The following is a 22,619-nucleotide window of genomic DNA, read 5'->3' as shown; positions in this document are numbered from 1 at the left end:
TTTAAAGCCAGGTGTCCAGATGCATTTAAATAGAGAACAAGACAAAGATTAAAGATTTCAAACTCCAAACAGCTGCTAGGCTGATTGTAAATACAAATTTTAAAAAAGTACCTTAAATTGTCAATATGTGAAATCCAGAAGTAAAAAAAAATAAGATTAGATAGTTAGAATGAATTACACTATGGTGGCAATTCTATAACTGGGTGCTTCTAATTAGGTGGCCAGAGGGCATGCATTAGGAACCTGTTCTATAACTGAACCTAGGCGCCTAGATTCCATTATAGAATCTACTAGTAAAAAAGGCCCGTTTCTGACACAAATGGAACGGGCGCTAGCAAGGTTTTCCTCGGAGTGTGTATGTTTGGGAGAGTGTATGTGAGAGTGACTGTGTGAGAGTCAGAGTGAAAGTGTGAGTGTGTGTGTGTGTGAGAGAGAGAGTGAGTCTGGGTGTGAGTGTGTTTGTGAGAGAGTGTGTGTGTGAGATTGAGAGTGTGTGCAAGTGTGTATGTGAGACACAGTGTGAGAGAGTGTGTGTGTGTGTGACACAGATTCTCTGTGAGAGTATGAGACCAAGCGAGTGTGTGAGTGACTGTGTGGCACATAGAGAGTGAATGTGATACAGTGTGAGAGAGTGTGTGTGAGAGTGAGAGTCAGAAAGACATTGTATATGACAGACAGAGTGTGAGCCTTGCCCTCCCAATCCATGCCCATCTGTCCCCTGCCCTCTCCATTCATCCTTTTCCAGCAATTCCCCTCTCTCCCTGAGCCCTGCCCTCCCAGTCCATGCCCATCCATGCTCCTCTGTCACCTGCCCCCTCCATTCATCCCTATCCAGCAATTCCCCTCTCTCCCTGAGCCCTGCCCTGCAATCCATATCCATCCATGCCCATCCATGCTCCTCTGTCCCCTGCCCCCTCCATTCATCCCTTTCCAGCAATTCCCCTCTCTCCTTGAGCCCTGCCATCCCAATCCATGCCCATCCATGCTCCTCTGTCCCCTGCCCCCTCCATTCATCCTTTTCCAGCATTTCCCCTCTCTCCCTTCCATGACCCCCCCTCGCATCCATGCTCCTCTCTCTCCCATGTCCCAGCCTGGCCCGCCCTCTTCTCCCCCCCCTTCGCATCCATGCCCCCCCCTTCGCATCCATGCTGTCGTTTCTCCCCTGCCCTCCCGCTCCCATTGTTCAACTTTACTGCCCACCCTCTTCTCTCCCCCCAACATCCCTTTTTTTTTTTTTTCTTTTTAAATTTACCTCGGTGGCGGTTCTGGCAGCGCAGCGTCAGGGAAGGAGGCGGTGCTCCCGACGTCTAGCCTTCCCTTTGCTGTGTTCTGCCTTCTTCTGACGTCATCCTTGATGTCAGAAGAAGGCGGAACACAGCGAAGGGAAGGCTAGAGACGTCGGGAGCGCCGCCTCCTTCCCTGACGCTGCGCTTTGTTTGTTTTTTTTTCCGCCCTCGACGTCATGACGTTTAACGCGAAGGCGGGGCAGAGACGGCTGGCTGGCTTCACACCATGAATCCATGAACCCTACAGGGAGTGTTTGAGTGACTTCAGAACGTTGTCTTCAGAACGTTCACGGTGCGTTTTATTATATTAGATAGTGTAACCGGCTATCAACAGATCTAAAATTTAGGCATGTACATTTATGACAGCCATAGAGTTGGTGTGCATGCCTAAATGCTATGGGAATATGTGTAACTTACAGTATTCTGTAAGTGACGTGCATAAGTGGGTGTCCTGACATGCTCTGCCCCTATTTAAGATCCCTCTTGCAAACACATGGTATGTAAGTTGAGCAGGGTTTTGCAGAATAGTGCTTAGGTGTCATACTAGTATTTACACACATGAGATATGCATATATTCTAAATATTTACACATGTAATCTAGGTTACAGAATTGCACTTTAAATAATAATAATAATTATTATTAATAAAATGATTTATAGACAACACCTTCCAGTGTTCAAGGAAGGTTACAAATCTACATACACAATATCATATTAAGAACAATACAAAGACATAGACACATGAATTTCAACAATCCATAAATATTATTATCAGTAGACATAATAGGCATCTCAGAGAGCTGGTGGAAGGAGAATAACCAATGGGATACCATGATACCAGGGTTCAAATTATATAGAAATGAACGCCAAATGGGCATATTTCATAAAATGGAAAACAGATCCAAATGAGGAAAATAGCAATGGGCAAAATCACTGGCAAACTCAGATGCCCTTCTGCTACCTTATGACATTTTTTAGACATTTTTCTGTTTTGAAAATGAGCCCCTTGATCATGTATCTCCAGTTTTGGCAGATCTTAATTGGATTCCTGCAAACTTTAGAGTACAACTCAATGCTCTCTGTACAGTTTTTAAAATCTTGGGCTCAATGACTCATATCAAGTTAACTTGTCTCATTAGAGTCTATGATCCTTCAAGCAATATGTTCCAGTCTGTATGAACTTCTAGGTATTCGCACTAGAACACAGTACACTCACTTATGTGTGTGCTCTATAGCTGGGCCAAGTATGTGGAATATCCTTCTTTCCCCTGTGAGACAAGAGAGAAGGCTTTGAAAATATTCCTATTTAAGAAGGCTTTTTCTTGGACATGCATGTTTTTATAATTGGTTTATTTGCTCTTTGCACTCTTTATGTTTAATTGTTGCTATATTTCTGTGTATCTGTCTTAAATATTTTGTACAAGAAGTAAACTGCTTAGATGTAGAAATGATAGGTGATTTAAAAATCAATAAATGAAACGAATAAACCTCACAAAAACTATTGAGAGAGCTTTGTTTCTGCATTCATATGGCAGAAAAGAAAAAAAACAAAAACTGAGGAGCTGAGGAGACGGCTGTGGGGTCGTGCGTGCTTACTACTTTACAGAAAGTTCAGAGGTCTGGGAGAGCTGTCCTGTTCCAGCGACATGCAATGATTTTGTACTCTTGTATGTCTGACTCAGCCCTGTTTATTAACCAAAAAAAAAAAAAATCAGCATTTCCCTTTTAACAGGAAGAAGGAAAATCCAATGAGGCAAAAATGACAATCTGTCTCTAGCTCCAACCCAAAGAAGCATTACTAATCTGGGGCCCTTCTACTAAAGTGCACTGAAATTTGGGCTTAGCATATGCTAACGCGGGTCTTTTGCACCTGCTAAACCCAGATTTTCCAAGGCACTTTTTAGGGCCTTTTCTTTTCTTTTTTATTTTTAGGTAGTGCGGTATCTGGAAAAAGTTAATGCGCGAATATTAACTCTGCGTTGGCCAATTAGCATGCAGTAAACTGAACGCACTACCTGGTTAACACTTCCATGCAATTAGCGCACAGAAAACACAGTATCACAGTAAATGTCAGCAGATAAAGACCTGCACGGTCTATTCAGTCTGCCCAACAAGGTGGCTAAGGTTGAATCTGGCACTCTAAACAGATTCCACTTCTTCATGATTTAACATTAGTACATAAGTAATGCCACACTGGGAAAAGACCAAGGGTCCATCGAGCCCAGCATCCTGTCCACGACAGCGGCCAATCCAGGCCAAGGGAACCTGGCAAGCTTCCCAAATGTACAAACATTCTATACATGTTATTACTGGAATTGTGGATTTTTCCCAAGTCCATTTAGTAGTGGTTTATGGATTTGTCCTTTAGGAAACCGTCTAACCCCCTTTTAAACTCTGCCAAGCTAACCGCCTTCACCACGTTCTCTGGCAACGAATTCCAGAGTTTAATTATTGGGTGAAGAAAAACATTCTCCAATTTGTTTTAAATTTACTACACTGTAGTTTCATTGCATGCCCCCTAGTCCTAGTATTTTTGGAAAGCGTGAACAGACGCTTCACATCCACCTGTTCCACTCCACTCATTATTTTATATACCTCTATCGTGTCTCCCCTCAGCCGTCTCTTCTCCAAGCTGCAAAGCCCTAGCCTCCTTAGTCTTTCTTCATAGGGAAGTTGTCCCATCCCCGCTATCATTTTAGTCGCCCTTCGCTGCACCTTTTCCAGTTCTACTATATCTTTCTTGAGATGCGGTGACCAGAATTGAACACAATACTCAAGGTGCGGTTGCACAATGGAGCAATACAATGGCATTATAACATCCTCACACCTGTTTTCCATACCTTTCCTAATAATACCCAACATTCTATTCGCTTTCCTAGCTGCAGCAGCACACTGAGCAGAAGTTTTCAGTTTATTATCGACGACGACACCCAGATCCCTTTCTTGGTCCATAACCCCTAGCATGGAACCTTGCATGACGTAGCTATAATTCGGGTATAATTTAATCTCTGACTCCCTGACAATTTTGGGGCACAGACCGTAGAAGTCTGCCCAGCACTGGTCCTATTTCCCAATACTGGATTTGTCATCAAAGCCCACTCTAACCTTGATCCTGGGGAACTGGGTTCGATTCCCACTGCAGGCACAGGCAGCTCCTTGTGACTCTGGGCAAGTCACTTTACCCTCCATTGCCCCAGGTACAAATAAGTACCTAAGCTGCATTGAGCCTGCCATGAGTGGGAAAGCGCGGGGTACAAAAAAAAAACAAAAAATCCTGATCTGCTTTTGCCATTTACAGGACCCAGACCATAGAAGTTTACTTGGCATTGTTCTTACTTCCCACCTCTGAAGATGCTGTCAAAACTCATTCCAGTTATGAGATAATTTAAATTTTACTTTAATTGGATTCCGTCCCTTTTTTTTTTAATCTGAGAAGGTTAAGAAGGATTAGACATTGCTTTGAATCCCTACAGTTTAGGTTGGTTGTTCAGGCCTTGATTTTAATCCAGCTAGATTATTGTAATGTACTTTTTATTGGATGCACGCAACTAAGAGGCTGCATACATTGTAAAATGTAACGGTTTGTTTGATCTATTCTGCTAAGAAGTATGATAAGGCATCTGCCCCTCTTGGTGTGGGCCCACTGGCTTCCCATTAAAGCTAGGATATATTTTAAAGTTTGTACTATCATCTTTAAAACTTTAAATGGTCTTGCTCCTGAATATATGCTGTCATTATTTACTCTTCCATGTTAGGGTAACACCATAAAACTATGGAACACTTTACTTTTACATCTTCCGACCTCAAAATTTGTCAGATTTAAGTCAAGTTTTCCAGTCCTCATTTGTTTTTATGGGAATAAAATTCTGGAATGAGCTCCCGGGCATTTTTAGATCTTTCAATAGTCTTTTGCGATTTAGAAAAGCTCTTAAAACATGGCTATTTGAGAAATTTTTAAAATAAGTTTAATACTAGATTCTCTTTTATAATTTATTTGATTTTTGTCTTTTTTTCTTTATTGTTACTTCCTAGTAATGCCTGGTTCTTTTTGATGTAAGTTGCAGAGAACTGACAAGATGGCTGCAGTATAAAAGCACTCTTTAGTTTAGTTAGTATATAGTGATCCTCTGTGCTTATCCCACACATTCTTTAATTTCTTCACTGCTTTTGTTTTCACAACCTCCTGCGGGGGAAAATACTGCAAAACATTTTAATGCATTTTGAAGTATCCTTTTTTCCCATGCTAAATGCACGTTAAGCCTAACACGGTTTAATAGAAGCGCCCTCATTATTTGTAAAGTACCAGTACTGTAGTCCTGCCCATCAAATTAGAAAAGCAAGCTATACAAAGAGCAAAACACATAGAAATAAATAAATACACTAATATGTACAGATGATGGCAGTCTGTAGTCTCAACTATCTTACAATGCAGGTGAAGTAATAACCCAACCATGATACATAGAGAAATGAGTTTTTGAATTATCATATGAAAAGTATCATACTCTAATAGCAGCCATTATCATTAAAGCTGAGTTTTAAACTCATGCATGACCTAACTTGCCAACATCAACAGGGAGGGTAATTTTATAATACAGCACTGAGGCTGGGAAGGCACATGGACACGCATATATTGCACCTACTTTACAAAGGCAACATATGCACCTATATAAAGATCGACTCCCCAGAAGCAAAATAATACATGCACTGAGACAGATGTGCATATACGTATATTCTATAAATATAAGGGAAAGGGGATGGGACTTGATATAACACCTTTCTGTGGTTACAGTCAAAGCAGTTTACTTCTGTACCCAGGACAATGGAGGCTTAAATGACTTGCCCAGGGTCACAAGGAGCTGCATAAGTACATAATTGCCATACTGGGATAGACTGAAGGTCCATCATGCCTAACATCATGTTTCTAACAGTGGCCAATCCAGGACACAAGTACCTGGCAAGATCCCATAAAAGTACAATACATTTTATGCTGCTTATCCTAGAAATAAGCTGTGGATTTTTCCCAAGTCCATTTTAATAATGGTTTATGGACTTTTCCTTTTTTAATTCCCGCTAAGTTAACTGCTTTTACTATATTCTCTGGCAACAAATTCCAGAGTTTAACTACATGTTGAGTGAAGAAACATTTTCTCCGATTTGTTTTAAATTTACTACTTTGTAGCTTCATTGCGTGCCCCCTAGTCCTAGTATTTTTGGAAAGAGTAAACAAGCGATTCACGTCTACCCATTCCACTCCACTCATTATTTTGTAGACCTCTATCATATCGCCCCTCAGCCGTCTTTTCGTCAAGCTGAAGAGCCCTAACTGCTTTAGCCTTTCCTCATAGGGAACTCGTCCCATCCCATTTATCATTTTTGTTGCCCTTCTCTGTACCTTTTCTTTTTTTTTTTGAAAATTTCTTTATTGCAACATGAAGACAAATACAAACATCTGCTGCCACCCTGCAGCTCAACGTCACTCTGTACATTACAACAAAAACATTGCAGATTATGCACCCACAAACGTATGCTTTGGTCCTCATGTGTTTCCCCCCCCCCCCTTATTAACCCCTTCCCTTATAAATGAAACTCACCCCCTCCCTCTATCCCCCTACCCCGTTTACCCTCCCTCCTCCTCCCCTATCTGGCTATCCATTACTTTGCAAATCAGGGTCTGGTGCCAAGAGCAGGTCCCGCGCTCTCCCCCATATATCTTTGTACTGGCGATTGCTGAGCACTGTTGTAAATTTTAGTGTCATATACACCCATTGGGCCATTTCCTTCATATAAGCCTTCCACCGATCCAAAGATGGGGGCGAAGTTTCAACCCAGGCTTGTAAAATGCATTTCTTCACTAATAATGCAGCCAACAGAACAAACTTACATTGAGCTGCACCCAGTCCTTGCTGTCTAAGAGATTCCCCACAGCCCATCAGAATAGCTGAATACTTCCACTCCATTTCGCGCTGCAGCGTCTTTTCAATTACTTCCAGCGCACCTACCCATAGCTTATGCAGGCTCGGGCACTCCATAAATGAGTGCAAAAAGGCTCCCACACTCTTCCCACATTTATTGCAAGCATCATCCTCCCACATCCCCATGATCTTGCCTCTCTCTTTAGTGATGTGTACCCTATATAAAATCCTATATTGTATGTCCTGTAGGGCTGCATTTGGGGTAATCTTGCCTAATCCCCCAAAGACCGCGCCCAGTCGTTTCACAGATATCTCCTCACCTGTGTCCCTACTCCAAATCTCTGCTAACTGCGGGATATGTGGCGCATCCTGGGATTCCCGGATTAATTGGCACCATTGTGACAGTCTATTGAGTTTGGGCGGAATTTGCAAAAACATTTTGTCTAACTGCGTGAAATACACCCGTTCCCGACTCCTGCGTTCCACACTCAGCACATAATCTCTAATTTGAAGGTATGCAAAAAATTGCGAGCCAGGTAGTTGTAATTCATCCCTAACTTCAGTGAACGTTGGGAAAGCCTCCTCTTCCGTTTTCCTAAATTGCCCTATAAATCTACAACCCTTTTCGCGCCATTCACTAAATACTGATACTCCTTGACCCGCCGGAAAGGCCATGTTGCCCATTAGTGGTAGGAATGGGCTAGCTCCTCGCACTGTACCACCATGTCCCCTCCACCATCTCCAGGCCAGCTGCAGCGCTGCCACGTATGGGTTATTCACTATCTTTTTGGCTCCTTTCACTGCCCACGACTCTAATACTGCGAACGGATCATTCTGGCCACACCAACTCTCCCAGAAACCCATAGTGGCATAGAAACTCTCTCCCGACTGCAGTTCATGAATCCACCGCAGTAGCGCTGCCACATTATATGTCCTTAAATCTGGTAACTTTAGACCTCCCTGTTTGCGAGTATGAGTGAGTTTCACAAAGGAGATCCGTGGACGTTTCGCCCGCCAAATAAAAGTGCTGCCACATTATATGTCCTTAAATCTGGTAACTTTAGACCTCCCTGTTTGCGAGTATGAGTGAGTTTCACAAAGGAGATCCGTGGACGTTTCGCCCGCCAAATAAAAGTGCTTATCACACTTCTATACAGACTATCCTCCTTCCTTCGTACCCATAGAGGAAGCATTTGTAAGGGATATATTAATTTAGGCAGCATTACCATCTTAACCAAAGCAATCCGGCCCATAAAATTTATAGGCAAGTCTTTCCACCTGCCGCAAAGTCGTTCTACTTCCTCCACTCGGTCCGTCACATTCTTCTTATATATCCAGCTCTGATCTGCGCTTAAGAACACTCCTAAATATTTAATGCCCTTTTGGGCCCACATCAGAGGGAACGCCCCGTGTGTCCTACATGTGCAGGGATCGCTGATGGGTAACGCTTCTGATTTCCCAAAATTAATACTAAGCCCTGAAAATTCCCCATATTCCTTAATAATATCCATCACCAGAGGTAGCGTTTGAGACGCCTTATCCAACATCAAAAGCATGTCGTCGGCAAACAAATTTATTCTATGTTCCGCACCCCCTACTCGTAATCCTGTTAATCTAGGTTCTTGCCGTATTCTAGCCGCCAGGGGTTCCAGTGTCAGGATAAAAAGTAACGGCGACAACGGGCACCCCTGCCGGGTACCACCCTGTAAGGGGAAAGCATCCGTAAGGGAGTCATTTATGATAATTTGCGCGGTTGGGTTGCTGTACAAAGCTCTGATCCATTGTAAAAACTCTCCCTGAATACCAAAGCGCCTCAGGACCCAAAATAGATACTCCCACACTACTTTGTCGAATGCTTTCTCAGCATCCAGGCTGGCCAGTATAGCATCTCCTGCTCTCCCCCTACCTTCAAGTAACACTCGACTTACTTTCAAGATATTGGCCGACGCGTATCTTCCCTTAACAAAACCCACCTGGTCGGGGTGAACTAGACAGGGAACCACTTGACTCAGTCGATCCGCCAACACTGCCGCCAGCAACTTGAGATCTTGGTTAAGTAGCGAAATGGGTCTATAGGACCCAACTTGCTCCCTATCTTTCCCTGGCTTAGGGATAACGGTGATATGGGCATGGTTCAGCACAGGTCCCATATCGCCCGTTTCCTTCACCTCGTTACACATGCGAATGAGGGGTTCGATAAGCAGATCCTGCAGAATCTTATAATATTCTGTCCCTAGGCCATCTGGCCCTGGGGCTTTGGCCAGCTGCAAGCGTTTAATTACGCGTTGCATCTCTTTCCCTTGTAGTGGTGCGTCCAGCATCTCTTTCTGACTTTCAGTTAGTGTGGGCAGGTTCACAGCCCTAAGGAACTCTGTACACTTTTCCTCTGAAAAAGAACCCGCTTTGTAAAGTGCTGTGTAATAGCGCACAAATTCCCTTTCTGCTGCCATTTGGTCTGTTGTTACCTTTCCCCCCATTTCTCGAATCTTACCTATATATTGCTTCCCTGATCTCTGCCTCACCAAGGCCGCTAGGAGCTTGCCTGTTTTATTCCCCCATTGGTGCAGCTTATACTTGTATAGCTTAATATTGTATAACGCTCCTGCATCCAATATATCTTGCATTGCCTTCCTACACTCTGCATATGCCTGTCTATTATATTCTGTGGGAGAGACGATGAGAGCTCTGCGGGCGTCCCGCAACCTCCCGGACACTTCTGTAATCTGAGAGTTCCGCCGCTTATTCTGCGAGGCAACATAAGAAATAATTTTGCCTCGGAGTACAGCCTTCCAATAAATTCTCGGGTTTACCGACTGGGCATCATTCTCAGCGACGTAATCCAGCCAGCTCTGCCTCAGGTAAGTTTTAAATTCTCTTACTCTGGTACAGAGCCGGATTCATGCGCCATCTTGCCGGTCTCTTCCTCTCCTCCCACCGCATTTCAGCCCACACCGGGGCATGGTCAGAAACATCGGGCTCCCCAATTCCAGTCTGTTCTACTATCAAGCTGACTGAGTGGGACACAAGCAGGTAGTCAAGACGCGAGTGGACTCCATGCGGGTGTGAAAAAAAAGTATAATCATGCTCTTCTAAGTGTTGGAGGCGCCAAATATCCACCATCCCCAGCTCATTCATAAGTAAATTCACCCCTCTTTCTTCATGCCCCCGCCCCACCTTCTTTGGGGGTTTGCAATCTATAGATGGGTCACTTGTGACGTTAAAGTCCCCTCCTACAATAAGGTGATATTCATCAGAGGCTACCAATTTAGCTATCAAAGTGGTAAAAAACTTATGAGAATAAACATTTGGTGCATAAACACTACACAGTCCCACCTTGATACCTTGCAAGGATCCTGTCACTATTACAAAGCGCCCTTCCGGGTCTTGATACATCTTATGCATACTAAATGCAATTGTTTTCCGTATTAGTATGGCTACTCCCCTTTGCCTACCATTGTATGCTGCAAAAAATATGTCTCCCACCCAATCTCTCTTCATCTTAAGATGCTCCACTTTACTTAAGTGTGTTTCCTGTATCAGTGCCACATCGGCCTTTTGCCTCTTGAGTGCCTGCAGTACTTTTGTCCTCTTTATTGGTGAGTGCACCCCATCTACATTTAATGACACAACTTTTAGATTAGCCATTCAGCCCACCTGTTGATAATTTCTAAACTCACCAATACTCTGTGTATCTCTATCCAGAGGCCCCCCAGCTAGGCCTCCAGTCCAGACTTGTTGTTTAACATCTATTTGTAAAGTTATGGAGCCTCCACCCCTCTCAGTCATGACCTTCCAGTCCCCTAATATGCTGTTGCGTGTGATATTAATAGCCAGAACCTTCCCCTCTCCCCCATCCCTGTCACTATCCTCCCCTTTACTCCCCCCTTCCCACCCTCCCTTCCCTCACCAACCATTGCATTCCAACTTCCCAACACACACACTCCCATCCATACAATCCTTAACCAATACATCCCTTCCCCCTACTACTAACTCCCCCGCACTCACAGCCTCCGTTTCCCCTAATAGATCGCGCTCTCCCGTTCTCTATACCTATCGCCCCTTCCCTTCAGCCCTAGTCTCCCCTTCCCCTGCAACATCTTAAACCACAAAAACAGGAACAGTAAGGAGTGCCAACATTTTGCTGACACCCACCAACACATATGCATCAAAGATAACCTTCAAACCCACTTCAACTTTATACCAAGTCCCACAGGAAAAACTTAACTTCCAGCAACATCTGGCTCTCTCGCTCTGGAGCCACTATATTCAAATTGCCCTCTTCTGCCAGGTCTGTTGGTCACTACCAGTGCTTCTTCAACTTGGTATTGGACTCTTCCTTCCATCTTCCGTGGACTATCACCTCACTGATGCTCCCATGACCTGGTCAGTTTCCCCAATTATAAGAACAACAACGTAGACACCAACCACTGGTCGCTTATTCCCACTGATCTGGTTAATCCAACAATTCGGGTCCTCGCAGTCCTAATGTCACAGTTTGAGCGGTCCTTAAATCCCACAATTTCTCATGAATATCTCTGCACAATGCTGGTCCAGTCGTAAGCTTCTTTTCCCACTAACTGTCCTTATAATCCAACAAAGCGCACTGTCGCAAGTAAGGTGTCATAACTGATCTGTTTTTCAAAAATCTGCTGCAAGTCCCTTATATGCGTTCCACATATGCTGCCAGCTCGTTGGGGTCAGTAAAAAACAGTACCTTATTATCAGCCATAACCCGCACTTTAGCCGGGAAAAGTAGAGCAAATTTCACCCCTTTCTCAAACAGTCGCTTGCAATGCTGTCCCATTTTCCTCTTCTGCTCTGAAACCACAGCAGAGTAGTCCTGGAACAGCAAGATTTTACTTCCATTATATTCCAGCGCTGCTTTCTTCCTGTATGCCATCAATATTTTCTCTTTATCGGCATAGTTTAAAAGTTTTGCTATAACTGTCCTGGGGCGGCTCTCCCCCTCTCTGCGCGCCCCGATCCGGTGAACTCTTTCAACCTGCAAAGGCTTCACGGGGCACTGTAATCCCAGCTGTTCTGGGAGCCATTCCTCCATGATCCTCCACAATTCTTTATCCTGCACCGACTCAGGAAGCCCCACTATTCGGACGTTGTTTCTTCGGCTCCGATTCTCCAGGTCGTCAATCTGCTGCTCCAGGCGCTCACACTTTCGCTCCAGCCCATCCAATCGGGTATCTGCTGCCTCCGCTCTGTCCTCTTGCCTGGAAATCCTCTCTTCCGCCTGCTGGAGTCTGGCACTTTGTCTTTCTACTGCCTCCCGAATTTGCTCCACTGAGGACTGGAACTTGGACAGCTTATCTTCTAATATAGCCGTCACCTGGTGTATAAGTTCCTGAAATACTTCTGTGGGCTGACTCGCTTCCCCCGCGACTTCTTTAACCGCCGCCATTTTGACTTTCACGTTGAGCACGCGGGACTTCTTAGGCCTCTGTGACTTCGCGGGCATTCCCCGCTCTCTCTGCCGTGTTCTCCTCCTCACAGCCTCGTATACCGGGCGCGGATCGTTCACCGTTCCCCCACCTAGCTCGTAGGTATTAAAAACGGGAGTTGAGCTGATTAATTTCAAAGATAGAGGGAATCAGGAGCGGAGCCGGGTTTTCGGACGTCTGTTCAGCTCCCTCGCATCACGTGACCTCCCCTCTGTACCTTTTCTAATTCCACTATATCTTTTTAAAGATGTGGTGACCAGAATTAAACACAATATTCGAGGTGCTGTCGCACCATGGAGCAATACAAAGGCATTATAACATCCTCATTTTTGTTTTCCATTCCTTTTCTAATAATACCTAACATTCTATTTGCTTTCTTAGCCACTGCTGCACACTGAGCAGAAGGTTTCAATGTATCATGAATGACAACGCCTATATCCCTTTCCTGGTCGATGATTCCTAATGTGGAACCTTGCATTACATAGCTATAATTCGGATTCCTCTTTCCCACATGCATTTGCTCACATTAAACATCATCTGCCATTTAGATGCCCACTCTCCGTCTCATAAGATCCTCTTGGACCCAGTTCCCCAGGATCAAAATCTGCTGCACTAACCACTAGGCTACTCTTCCACTCCAAGCATGTACTTCAGAGCTCTGCTCAGGCTCTTGTCCTGAGAACACCTATTCGCACTGGCAATGTGTACGCCTCCTGTCACCTTTAAAAATGCCTATTTCTGTGTACAAAGAATGCTTATAAAATTATCCCCGTGCCAGTTAATAGAACTCAGACAAGAAACCAGCGGCACATTAACCACTACAGCATTTTTCTCTCTTACGGTAATATTGTCCTTACATGGAACTGACATTTTTCTACAATTTAGGCAGATTAAAAGGGTAATTTTAGAAACATTTCTTTAGATATAACCCACTTCTATATGCAGAAAAGTTGTTATGCAAAATTTGTTGCCTTATTCATATATTACAGTATATGCAGGGAGCAATCCTAGATTCACTTTTATATTGTATAAAAGTTGTGTTTCCAGGGGCACAGTGGGACAGAACTGCAACAAGTGTGCTTACGCGTGGCTACTGCCATTGGTTGCACCAAAACTGGCAAATCTAGAAGGTAAAACATGCTTATACTCAGGGCAGGATTAAGGATAGGCAAACTTAGCATAAGCCTAGGGCCCAAATGTGTAGGAAAGGCCCTCTCACATGTGTACTTCAGTACCAAGGAAGATTTTGCCACAGTTAGCTACTGTCAGGAAGAAGAAAAGGATGGAGAGGACGAGGTACTGCTTCCCACAGAAGTCTGACTTCCCCCATCCCCCAGTGTGCAGTCTTCCAATCAGCAGGAATCCTTGAGAAGTACTTCTTTTCTGCTGCTTCCTCTTCTGTCAGTTTTCCTCTGCAGTCAGAACCAAGCGCAGCCTGGTCTGTGGAAGTTTTAAAATGCATTTATACTGAGCAAGGTGGGGGGTAGGGTTTGCAGACCATTGGGGAGGAATGGTGAGCCCTGTCCAGCATACATTTCCACGCTTGCAGGCCCCCATTCCCCCCAATGTAGCAGCTCCCCCCCCTGCAGGAACCCCCAACCTGACACATCAGCGACAGGGGCTGGAGGTCCGGCGGACCTCTGGTCCCCCAACTCCCCCCCCCCCTCGACACAGGTTCAGGGGGCTGGAGTTCTGGTGGGTCTCCAGCCCCCAATAACCCCCCCAGCATCCCCTTAGGATGTCCCTGGTGGCCCAGTAGGCTGCAGGTCAATCCCCCCCCCCCACCTGGTGGTCTAGTGGCCCTTTCCCACCCCCTACTTTCAGTTGGTAGAGGGAGGTGGCCTCCCCCCTCTTCCATCGGCGCCGCCTCAAAAATGGCGGCGCAAAACCCTGCCCAGTGCACCCTAGGATGCGCTGGGCGGGGCTTCATATAATTTGCATGCTATTATCTCTGATCATAGGGGTGGTAAAGCCCCATGCTTTTCCAGTGCTATTTTTATAGCGCTGTTTGGAATAGCGCGGGGCTTTTGATCATCTGTCCATTAATGCAGCTGGTTCTAAAATTGCCTCCTAGATATATTTACCTGAGTTGCTTACATAGATTACCAACAGCACTGCTAATAACTTCTTGACCATGTTCATAGCCTAGCCAGAATATAGCCTTTTCTTTTCCTGTACTGCTCTTTCAAATGTAGCACATATCATTCAATGCAAAAAATGTGAAGGAGACAGGCCAGATTCTTAAGAATCAACTTACACAAGCACCACATTAAATACCACAAAGCTAACCAGGGTGGCACCTCAGTGGGAAAGTACTTTGCAACCGGAGCACTGCATCAATAATTCTATGGTCAGAATACTAAAAGGAAATTTTAAAATAATCCAGGAATACAGGACCTTTGAAATTAAAATGAAGAAATATTTTGACATGCACCAGACAGGACAACAAAGATCTGGGTTTCTGATCACATTATAAACCATAACATTATACTGCTTTGTCACCCTCTGATCACCTATCTATCTCTTCCTGTCTCTCACCCATTGGAATACTTTTGTTTAACTTATATATTCTGTTATGTGTCATCTTTTGCCCATTTTTGACCAGAAGAAGAAAACATTGCATTTGAAAGCTAGTCAGAAAATGTACTAAGTTAGTCAATCTTGTCTTCTATTTTGTTTTGTTTCTATTCATTATCTTTAAAAGTGGACTTACATCCTACCAAGCCATTTTATCTTTTTCCTGTTTGAAATGTTGTTCCATGTTCATGCTATATGTTTTGTGTACCAAGCATCTATAAACTATGTCTACATAAGCTTTAACTACCAATGATAACACATGGTATCTAATAGAAAATAAATATTTAAATTATTCCTGAAGTAGAAGGCAAGTGTAGATAAAAATCATTATGGCTGATGCCTGTAGAATATATGCAGTATTTTTCAAGTTACTGCTATCTTCAGCTTCAATTTAACCTCAGTTCTATGTCCTGCTATTCTGTCCTACCTTCTGGTAATCCTCTTTGGACTTCAGAGCAGTTTCCATCTGTTCCTTAGAGAAGGTGTAGATGGCTGAACGATACATTGTGCCAACATCATTCCCCTGTCGCATTCCTAAAGAGGTACATAAAAACACAAACATGGACAGGATTTTTATGGGCAGTCCACAGGTGACCTCAGTGTGAACAAATACACATGCACAACAAGAAAAAGTTAGCTACTGTGCTTAGCAGAATTTGGTTTTCCAACCTGCTCAAGAATAGAAATGTGAAATTATCTGCCTTATGTAAAATGACCAACAACCTGACTTAATCCAAAAACTTGAAAGAAAGCTGCTGTTATGATTCTGCCAGTTTGGCTGAGGGGGAGGGGGGACGTCTCTTCTGATTGGCTGCCAGGGTTTGTGCTGACGTCAGGGGATAGTACTTTAGCCTGCAGCTGAAGAGTTCCTCTGCTTTCGCTTTACTTTCACTCTTATGGTGACTTGAAAGCCGCAGTTCTTGGTCAGAAGGGGCTCTGTGCTCTGACTTTGATCTGAGTTCCCTGTTTGTATCAATCATCAAGAGTCCGGACTCTTCATGATTGATACAAATACAGCGGAATTTGGATTTACGGAATACACATGTGGAACGGGGGCAACATAGATAGTGTCCACATTGAGGAAGACGCTGTGGAATTTTCATTTTAAGACATCAAGATGGCTCAGCGTTTTCAATCTGAAGGAGAGTACACCGAACCAATCAGATAAGTGTCTCTCCTTTACTGTATATTACCGAAATAATGAGTCTTCACTGAGGTTTAGTGGAATAGTTGGTGTTAGCTTGACACATAATTTGATTGAGTTTGAACATTGAGGAGGAGTTATTAACTCTCCTTTAATTAGAGCACTTTATAGTGGTTTGGATAAAGCACGATATAGAACACAAAAATAAAAAACCACAGAGTGGTCCAATGATTGAGATGTTCAACCACCCCTAGAGTAGGCAAGTTTGTTATACATGAGATTTAAAAGCTGCCTCATATTGGGTAAGTAAATACTTTGAGGACCCTCCTAAAATAATTACACAGTATATGCATGATAGTTGGCAGTTATAGTGCTCGAGTTAACAAGTGAGGTCAAGCTTTCACCTTCTAAAGTATCCACGTTGTGAGAGTATTTGGTTTGTAGTTTTTTTTTTTTGTTACATTTGTACCCCGCACTTTCCAACTCATGGCAGGCTCTATGTGGCGGGCAATGGAGGGTTAAGTGACTTGCCCAGAGTCACAAGGAGCTGCCTGTGCTGGGAATCGAACTCAGTTCCTCAGTCCAATGTCCACCACCCTAACCACTAGACCAGAATACTTGTTATTTGGGATTATTTTTTGCTGGATTGATTCATAAACATAAAGCACCATACTGTTACATTTTTCAGACTTGTTTGAAGAGCCTGCTAGTGTACTATGCAATACTTTATATTGTTATTTGAATATTTTTACTGCTGCTTATGTCTGATTTATTCTTATTGTACACTGCCTTCAGTGAATTCTTTCAAAAAGGCAGTAAACAAATCCTGATAAATAAATAAATAAATAAATTTGGAGAATATTTATTTGATCTAAAAAAAACAAAAACCTCGGGTAGTCAACCACAATTTCCTTTATAACATGACCTCCTTGAAGCACAAGAATTGAGATTTCATTCCTGCTGTACATCTATCACAGCCTAAGGAACACCATCGGTCCATTTCACATCCACAAACTAGGCTAAAAAGAAGTTGTTTTGAGTAAAACCTTAATATTCCTTTTTTGTACTTTAAACATTTAAATCCTCATTTTGCTCAGGATATCTAGGTAGGAATTGGGATATCCAAGTTGGGAAATTCATAATTCCCCTAAGCATTTTACAAAAGGCTCTGCTAAACACGGAACCTTTTGTAAAAATACATATAAAGATGCTGGGAAATGCTTGTGCATTTGCCAGCACATACAGCAGTGCCATTATCTTCATAAACCTACATGTTCTTAAAATAAAAAAAAAGATTTGACTCCTTCAGAGACTTACATATAGAAATGTCAGCAACTGGGTGTGTAGCTGCTGATTTTATTTATGTATTTGCTGCCACCCTCACATGGAATAGTTGGATTTCCTAAAACTACATGAACATGAGGAGCCAATATGGAGAAGAGTGAGAACTCTTTTTCTTTAATTTTTGAACTGGTGTTAGATACCATGGGAGGACAGATTAAGCCAGTCTAGGTTTTACTTCCATTGCTTTCAATGGAAGTAAAATCCGGACTGGCTCAATCTATCCTTTTTTTTCTGGAGCCATAAGGTAACCCTAGCAATAGCGCCCTCAGTCGCTGGTGGGTTCCAGGTCAAAACTGGCAGGTACCTTACCCCTTATGCTTGTCTCAGAGCAGGTGTAAACATGGACAGGGACATTTTATTCCCATTGTGAAATTGAACTAATACACAAGATATTCCAAGCAATTTAAGGGGGCAGGAAAGACTCCTTAAATCACTAAGAGCTGGTTAACCACTGATATTCAGCAGCTGCCTCAATGCGGCTTACATATTATATATAGGTACTTATTTGTACCTGGGGCAATGGAGGGTTAAGTGACTTGCCCAGAGTCACAAGGAGCTGCCTGTGCCTGAAGTGGGAATTGAACTCAGTTCCGCAGGACCAGAGTCCACCACCCTAACCACTAGGCCACTCCTCCACCAGCTTGTAATTAGAAAATGAATGAAAGAACCAATTCCTAAAGAAATCAAACTGAAATTTTTTTTTTGTATGCACATCCCTGGTATAAACTATTCAAGCAGTTGATGTGAAGGATAAGAGAAACAAGCTACAGCTTTGGCCTCATACACAATGGCACACCTCTTCAGCCTGAATCCATAGTGAGCAGCTTCTCTTGGAAAATTAGCTAGTGTAAACGGTGTGTGATAAATGTTTACTTTGCATCTGAGGGTGGAGAAACAGCATGCATACCTCTGAAAATGCTATGCAAACATAATACCTTCCATCTTCAGCCTAAACACACCATCAGCTACATCTTTTTAAGACAGCTAAAAGGATGCGTGCTCTGGAAGCCCAGGTGTAGGTTCAACTATGCAGAGAAGGGCAACTTGGGACCAGATTATTTACTCACATAACTGACGTTGAAACCTGCCCTCTACATGCATAGGATTTCTTGTAGAGAAAGAGCTTTAAATAAACATTTGTGTCAATATTCAACAGACTTCTTCTGATAGGTGTACTCCTACATGGATATTCTTGCTCACTAGGGCCATACCTAGATTTTTAGCAGCAGAAAATCCTATCTGACTGCCCCAATGCTATCTGCATCTGGGGGTGGAGCATGGGTGAAAGTTCAGGTTACTCAGTTAGATGCAATATTCAGGGACCCTAGGCGGGAAAAACAGACTACTGCAAAACACATTAAAGTGTTTTGCAGTATTTTACCTGTTTGTGCTTGCCAAACATATGTTCACTATTTTTTAAAAATATTTTTTAAGAGGGGACATGTCATGGGCAGACAGTGGACACTCCCGCATTATCCAGCTAGTGTGTTTCCATTAGCATGTGCTAATTGGATAACACAGGATTAATGTAGGAGCAGTTAGTGCCTCCTAAATAGAAAACAGTGACTGCTCCCATGTTATTTTTTTTAATGTGCCATGCACTAATAGGAATACTAGTGCACAACCTGCATTAAAAAAAAAAAAAGAAAATACCCAACCTTATGTAGTGGTAAATCTAGGCTTAGTGAGCAGGAAAGTCCAGCATTAGAATGCACTAAGCCTAAATTTCACCACACCTTAGTAGAAGGGCACCACAGTTCACTAACTGCATAAATATCCTGGATAGTTAGGACAGAGAAAAGGCTGTCATGGCTTTATCTGGTTAGTTCTCTGAGGACAAGTAGGCTAGAGGTATTCTCACATGTGCAGGACATGTCAAAGAAAGTGGATATGCAATATCATGTCCAAAAGGCTCCCAGATTTGAAAACGTGCATTGGCCTCACCACTCCTTGTTAGTCAAATCCACCCTCAAAGAGGCAGAAGTTCCAGGACTCATGCCTTGGCTCCCCCAGGTACAGAGGCCCAGACCCTGGACTTGTTTGGGTGGAAATTTTATCAGGCCTCAATGTTCATTGCCTGCATCCAGATCTAGCAGCTCTAGTTGAGCATTTACTTGAAGTCTCTGGCACGCAGTACACTTATTCTCATGAACTCTCCCTCAGGAGCAGGCTGCAGAACTTCACCACTGGCCACAAAGCAACTGGAGTGCAGAACATATCTGGCTAGGGGCACTTAGATAGGATTTTAGACAGTGCTGGGGAGGAGCCAGCTGTCTTGTGTATCTTTAATTATAACTTCTGTATATTTTCCAGTTCTTTCTCCTGTTTTTCAACTCGTCCCTTTAATTGCTTAAATTCAAAATCAACTGTTTCCAGCTTTTTCTCTTGAGAGACAATTCGTTGTTCTAATTTTTGAACTTGAAGGCATAGCTCCTTACCCAGGTTTACAATTAGAACTCAGACAGTGTCCAAGGTTACTTCAGCTTGTTTGCTAGTCAAAAAAGAAGAAAATTGTGAGGAAGGCATCGTCTTGTACCTGAGGACTTACTTCTTGCTCACTGTCTGCTGCAATCGGATCACTCACATTAGATGAAATTCCTGCTGCATCAAGCTATGGGTCCAAAAAGACCGTTGCTCCCTTGTCCAATGCTGGCTGGTTAAGGGCCTCTCGGCGTTGGGTCTCCTCCATGCTTCTTTGCAGTGGAGACCTTATCACTGACAGCGGCGAACTGCTGATTAGCAGCTGTGAGGGGGGAGCTCTACTGTTGGGGCTCAAGGTGACTTCCGGGCCAGGAGACACCACCACATCTCTACTTTCTCCAGGCGTCTCAAACAGGCTTCCTCCCGACCGAACTGGGTTTCCTGGCCTCACCACAAAGGACTCCATGGAACTGAAGACCTGCGGGGGCAGATAGAGCAGATTTTAAACTAAAATGGGGGTGAGGGGTGCCCAGTAGCACATGGTTCGGTGTGGAGTATCCTTGAAGAATACCATTGAAACAGGATCTTTAGGGAATCCCCCTGGCTTAATTGTGGTCTATTAGGATTGATATATATTCTCCATAATTCTTTATTTTTTCCTTGTTATATAATTAATCCATGTATCTTTGTCAAGTATTTTACTTGTAAACTTTTTGTTTGAAGTTATAAATAAAATGTAAAAAAAAAAAAAAAAAAGCTTTCTGAAAATCTAGATACACTACATCAACCGGCTCACCTTTCTCCACATGTTTTATTCACGTCTTCAAAGAAATGAAATAAATTGGTGAGGTAAGACTTCCCTTAAACCATGCCATTAAACCATGTTTGTCTACATGTTCCATAACTTTATAATAGTTTCTACTATTTTGTCTTGCACTGAAATCACCCCAGATCATCCCAGATCACCCCAGAAATTGGCTGTACATTGGCCATCCTCCAGTCACTATGCAAGCAAGAGGAAATATTTTTTCACTCAAAGAATAGTTACGCTCTAATACTCATTGCCGGGGGATGTGGTAACAGCGATTAGCGTATCTGGGTTCAAAAAAGGTTTGGACAAGTTCCTGGAAGAAAAGTCCATAGTCTGCTATTGAGATAGACATGGGGGAAGCCACTGCTTGCCATAGGATTGGTAGCATGGAATGTTGCTGCTATTTGGGTTTCTGACAGGTACTTTTTTTTTTGTTACATTTGTACCCCATGCTTTCCCACTCATGGCAGGCTCAATGCGTCTTACATATTGTATACAGGTACTTATTTGTACCTGGGGCAATGGAGGGTTAAGTGACTTGCCCAGAGTCACAAGGAGCTGCCTGTGCCTGAAGTGGGAATTGAACTCAGTTCCTCAGTTCCCCAGGACCAAAGTCCACCACCCTAACCACTAGGCCACTCCTCCACTCTTGTGACCTGGAATGGCCACTGTTGGAAACAGGATACTAGGCTAGATGGAACATTGGTCTGACCCAGTATGGCTATCCTTAGGTTATTAAGATTTTGATTTCAGGCCCTCTGTCTTGGGTGTGGGGATGCTGTCGTGGCTATGTGTCTGACCTGGAATCAGCACTTCAGAAAAGATTGGCGGACATACATTTCCGAGGTGACAACTTTGTTGAGGACAAGGTGGAGGAGGTTGCTGACTTCATTAAAAGGCATACTGACACCATCCAGTCCCTCTCTTGGCAGCCTCCAGCAGCATCATCTTCTACTAGGAGGTTCTTGAGCAGGCTAGACGGAAGACCTACTTCTTTCAAAGGCATAGGTTTCCACTGCCTTCCCACTGTATCTAGCATTTCCAGTCCCAGCATTCTTGGCCACATCAGCCACGCACCCAAAAGACCCAGCTGGTTCACCAGTCAAAGCAAGGGACGAACGTTTGACTGGCTCCAAGACAGCATAGCTGCAGTCTAAGTAACCATCCTGGATAGCCTACCAGTAGGGGGAGGCATAATTTTTTTCATGAAATGTGGCCCCTTTTAACCTCCAACCAGTGGGTTCTAGTTCATCTCAGTTACGCACTTCATTGGCATCAGAAACCACCAAATGTCCCACTAAGACCATCATTCATCAGCTCTCAGCACAAGAAGGCACTTGTACAGTAAATCTCCGCCCTTCTCTAGGCCAATGCAGTCAAACCCATACCACCAGAGGAAGAAGGTCATGGATTCTATTCCAGATACTACCTCATGCCCAAATAGACGAGGGATTTTGTCCCATCCTAGACCTAAGGGCATTGAACAAATTCCTGGTCAAAAAAAAGTTCATGATGATTTCCCTGGGCACCATTCTCCACATGATTCTGGAAAAAGATTGGCCATGCTCTCTGGACTTACAGGATGTCTATACCCACATTTTGATGCTTCACAATCAGAAGAAGTAGCTCAGATTTTGAGTAGGGAAGCAGCATTACCAGTATCATGTTCTGC

General features: G+C 43.5%; 1 protein-coding gene across 2 annotated transcripts in view; it reads right to left on the bottom strand.

The window, feature by feature from the left end:
* The window catches only part of MSRA (methionine sulfoxide reductase A), a 701,247-nt gene that overhangs the window by 200,611 nt on the left and 478,017 nt on the right, over positions 1–22,619 (bottom strand). For both annotated transcript variants that reach the window (XM_030198712.1, XM_030198711.1), the window contains exon 5: positions 15,655–15,761. In XM_030198712.1, coding sequence (XP_030054572.1) covers positions 15,655–15,761 — 107 coding nt within the window. The remainder of the gene's footprint in view (positions 1–15,654; positions 15,762–22,619) is intronic.

This window comes from Microcaecilia unicolor, chromosome 3 (genome assembly GCF_901765095.1).
Source record: "Microcaecilia unicolor chromosome 3, aMicUni1.1, whole genome shotgun sequence".
NCBI classification, from domain to species: Eukaryota; Metazoa; Chordata; class Amphibia; order Gymnophiona; family Siphonopidae; genus Microcaecilia; species Microcaecilia unicolor.
The sequence above is the reverse complement of the archived record's forward strand: the minus strand, read 5'-3'. Positions and strand labels throughout refer to the sequence as shown.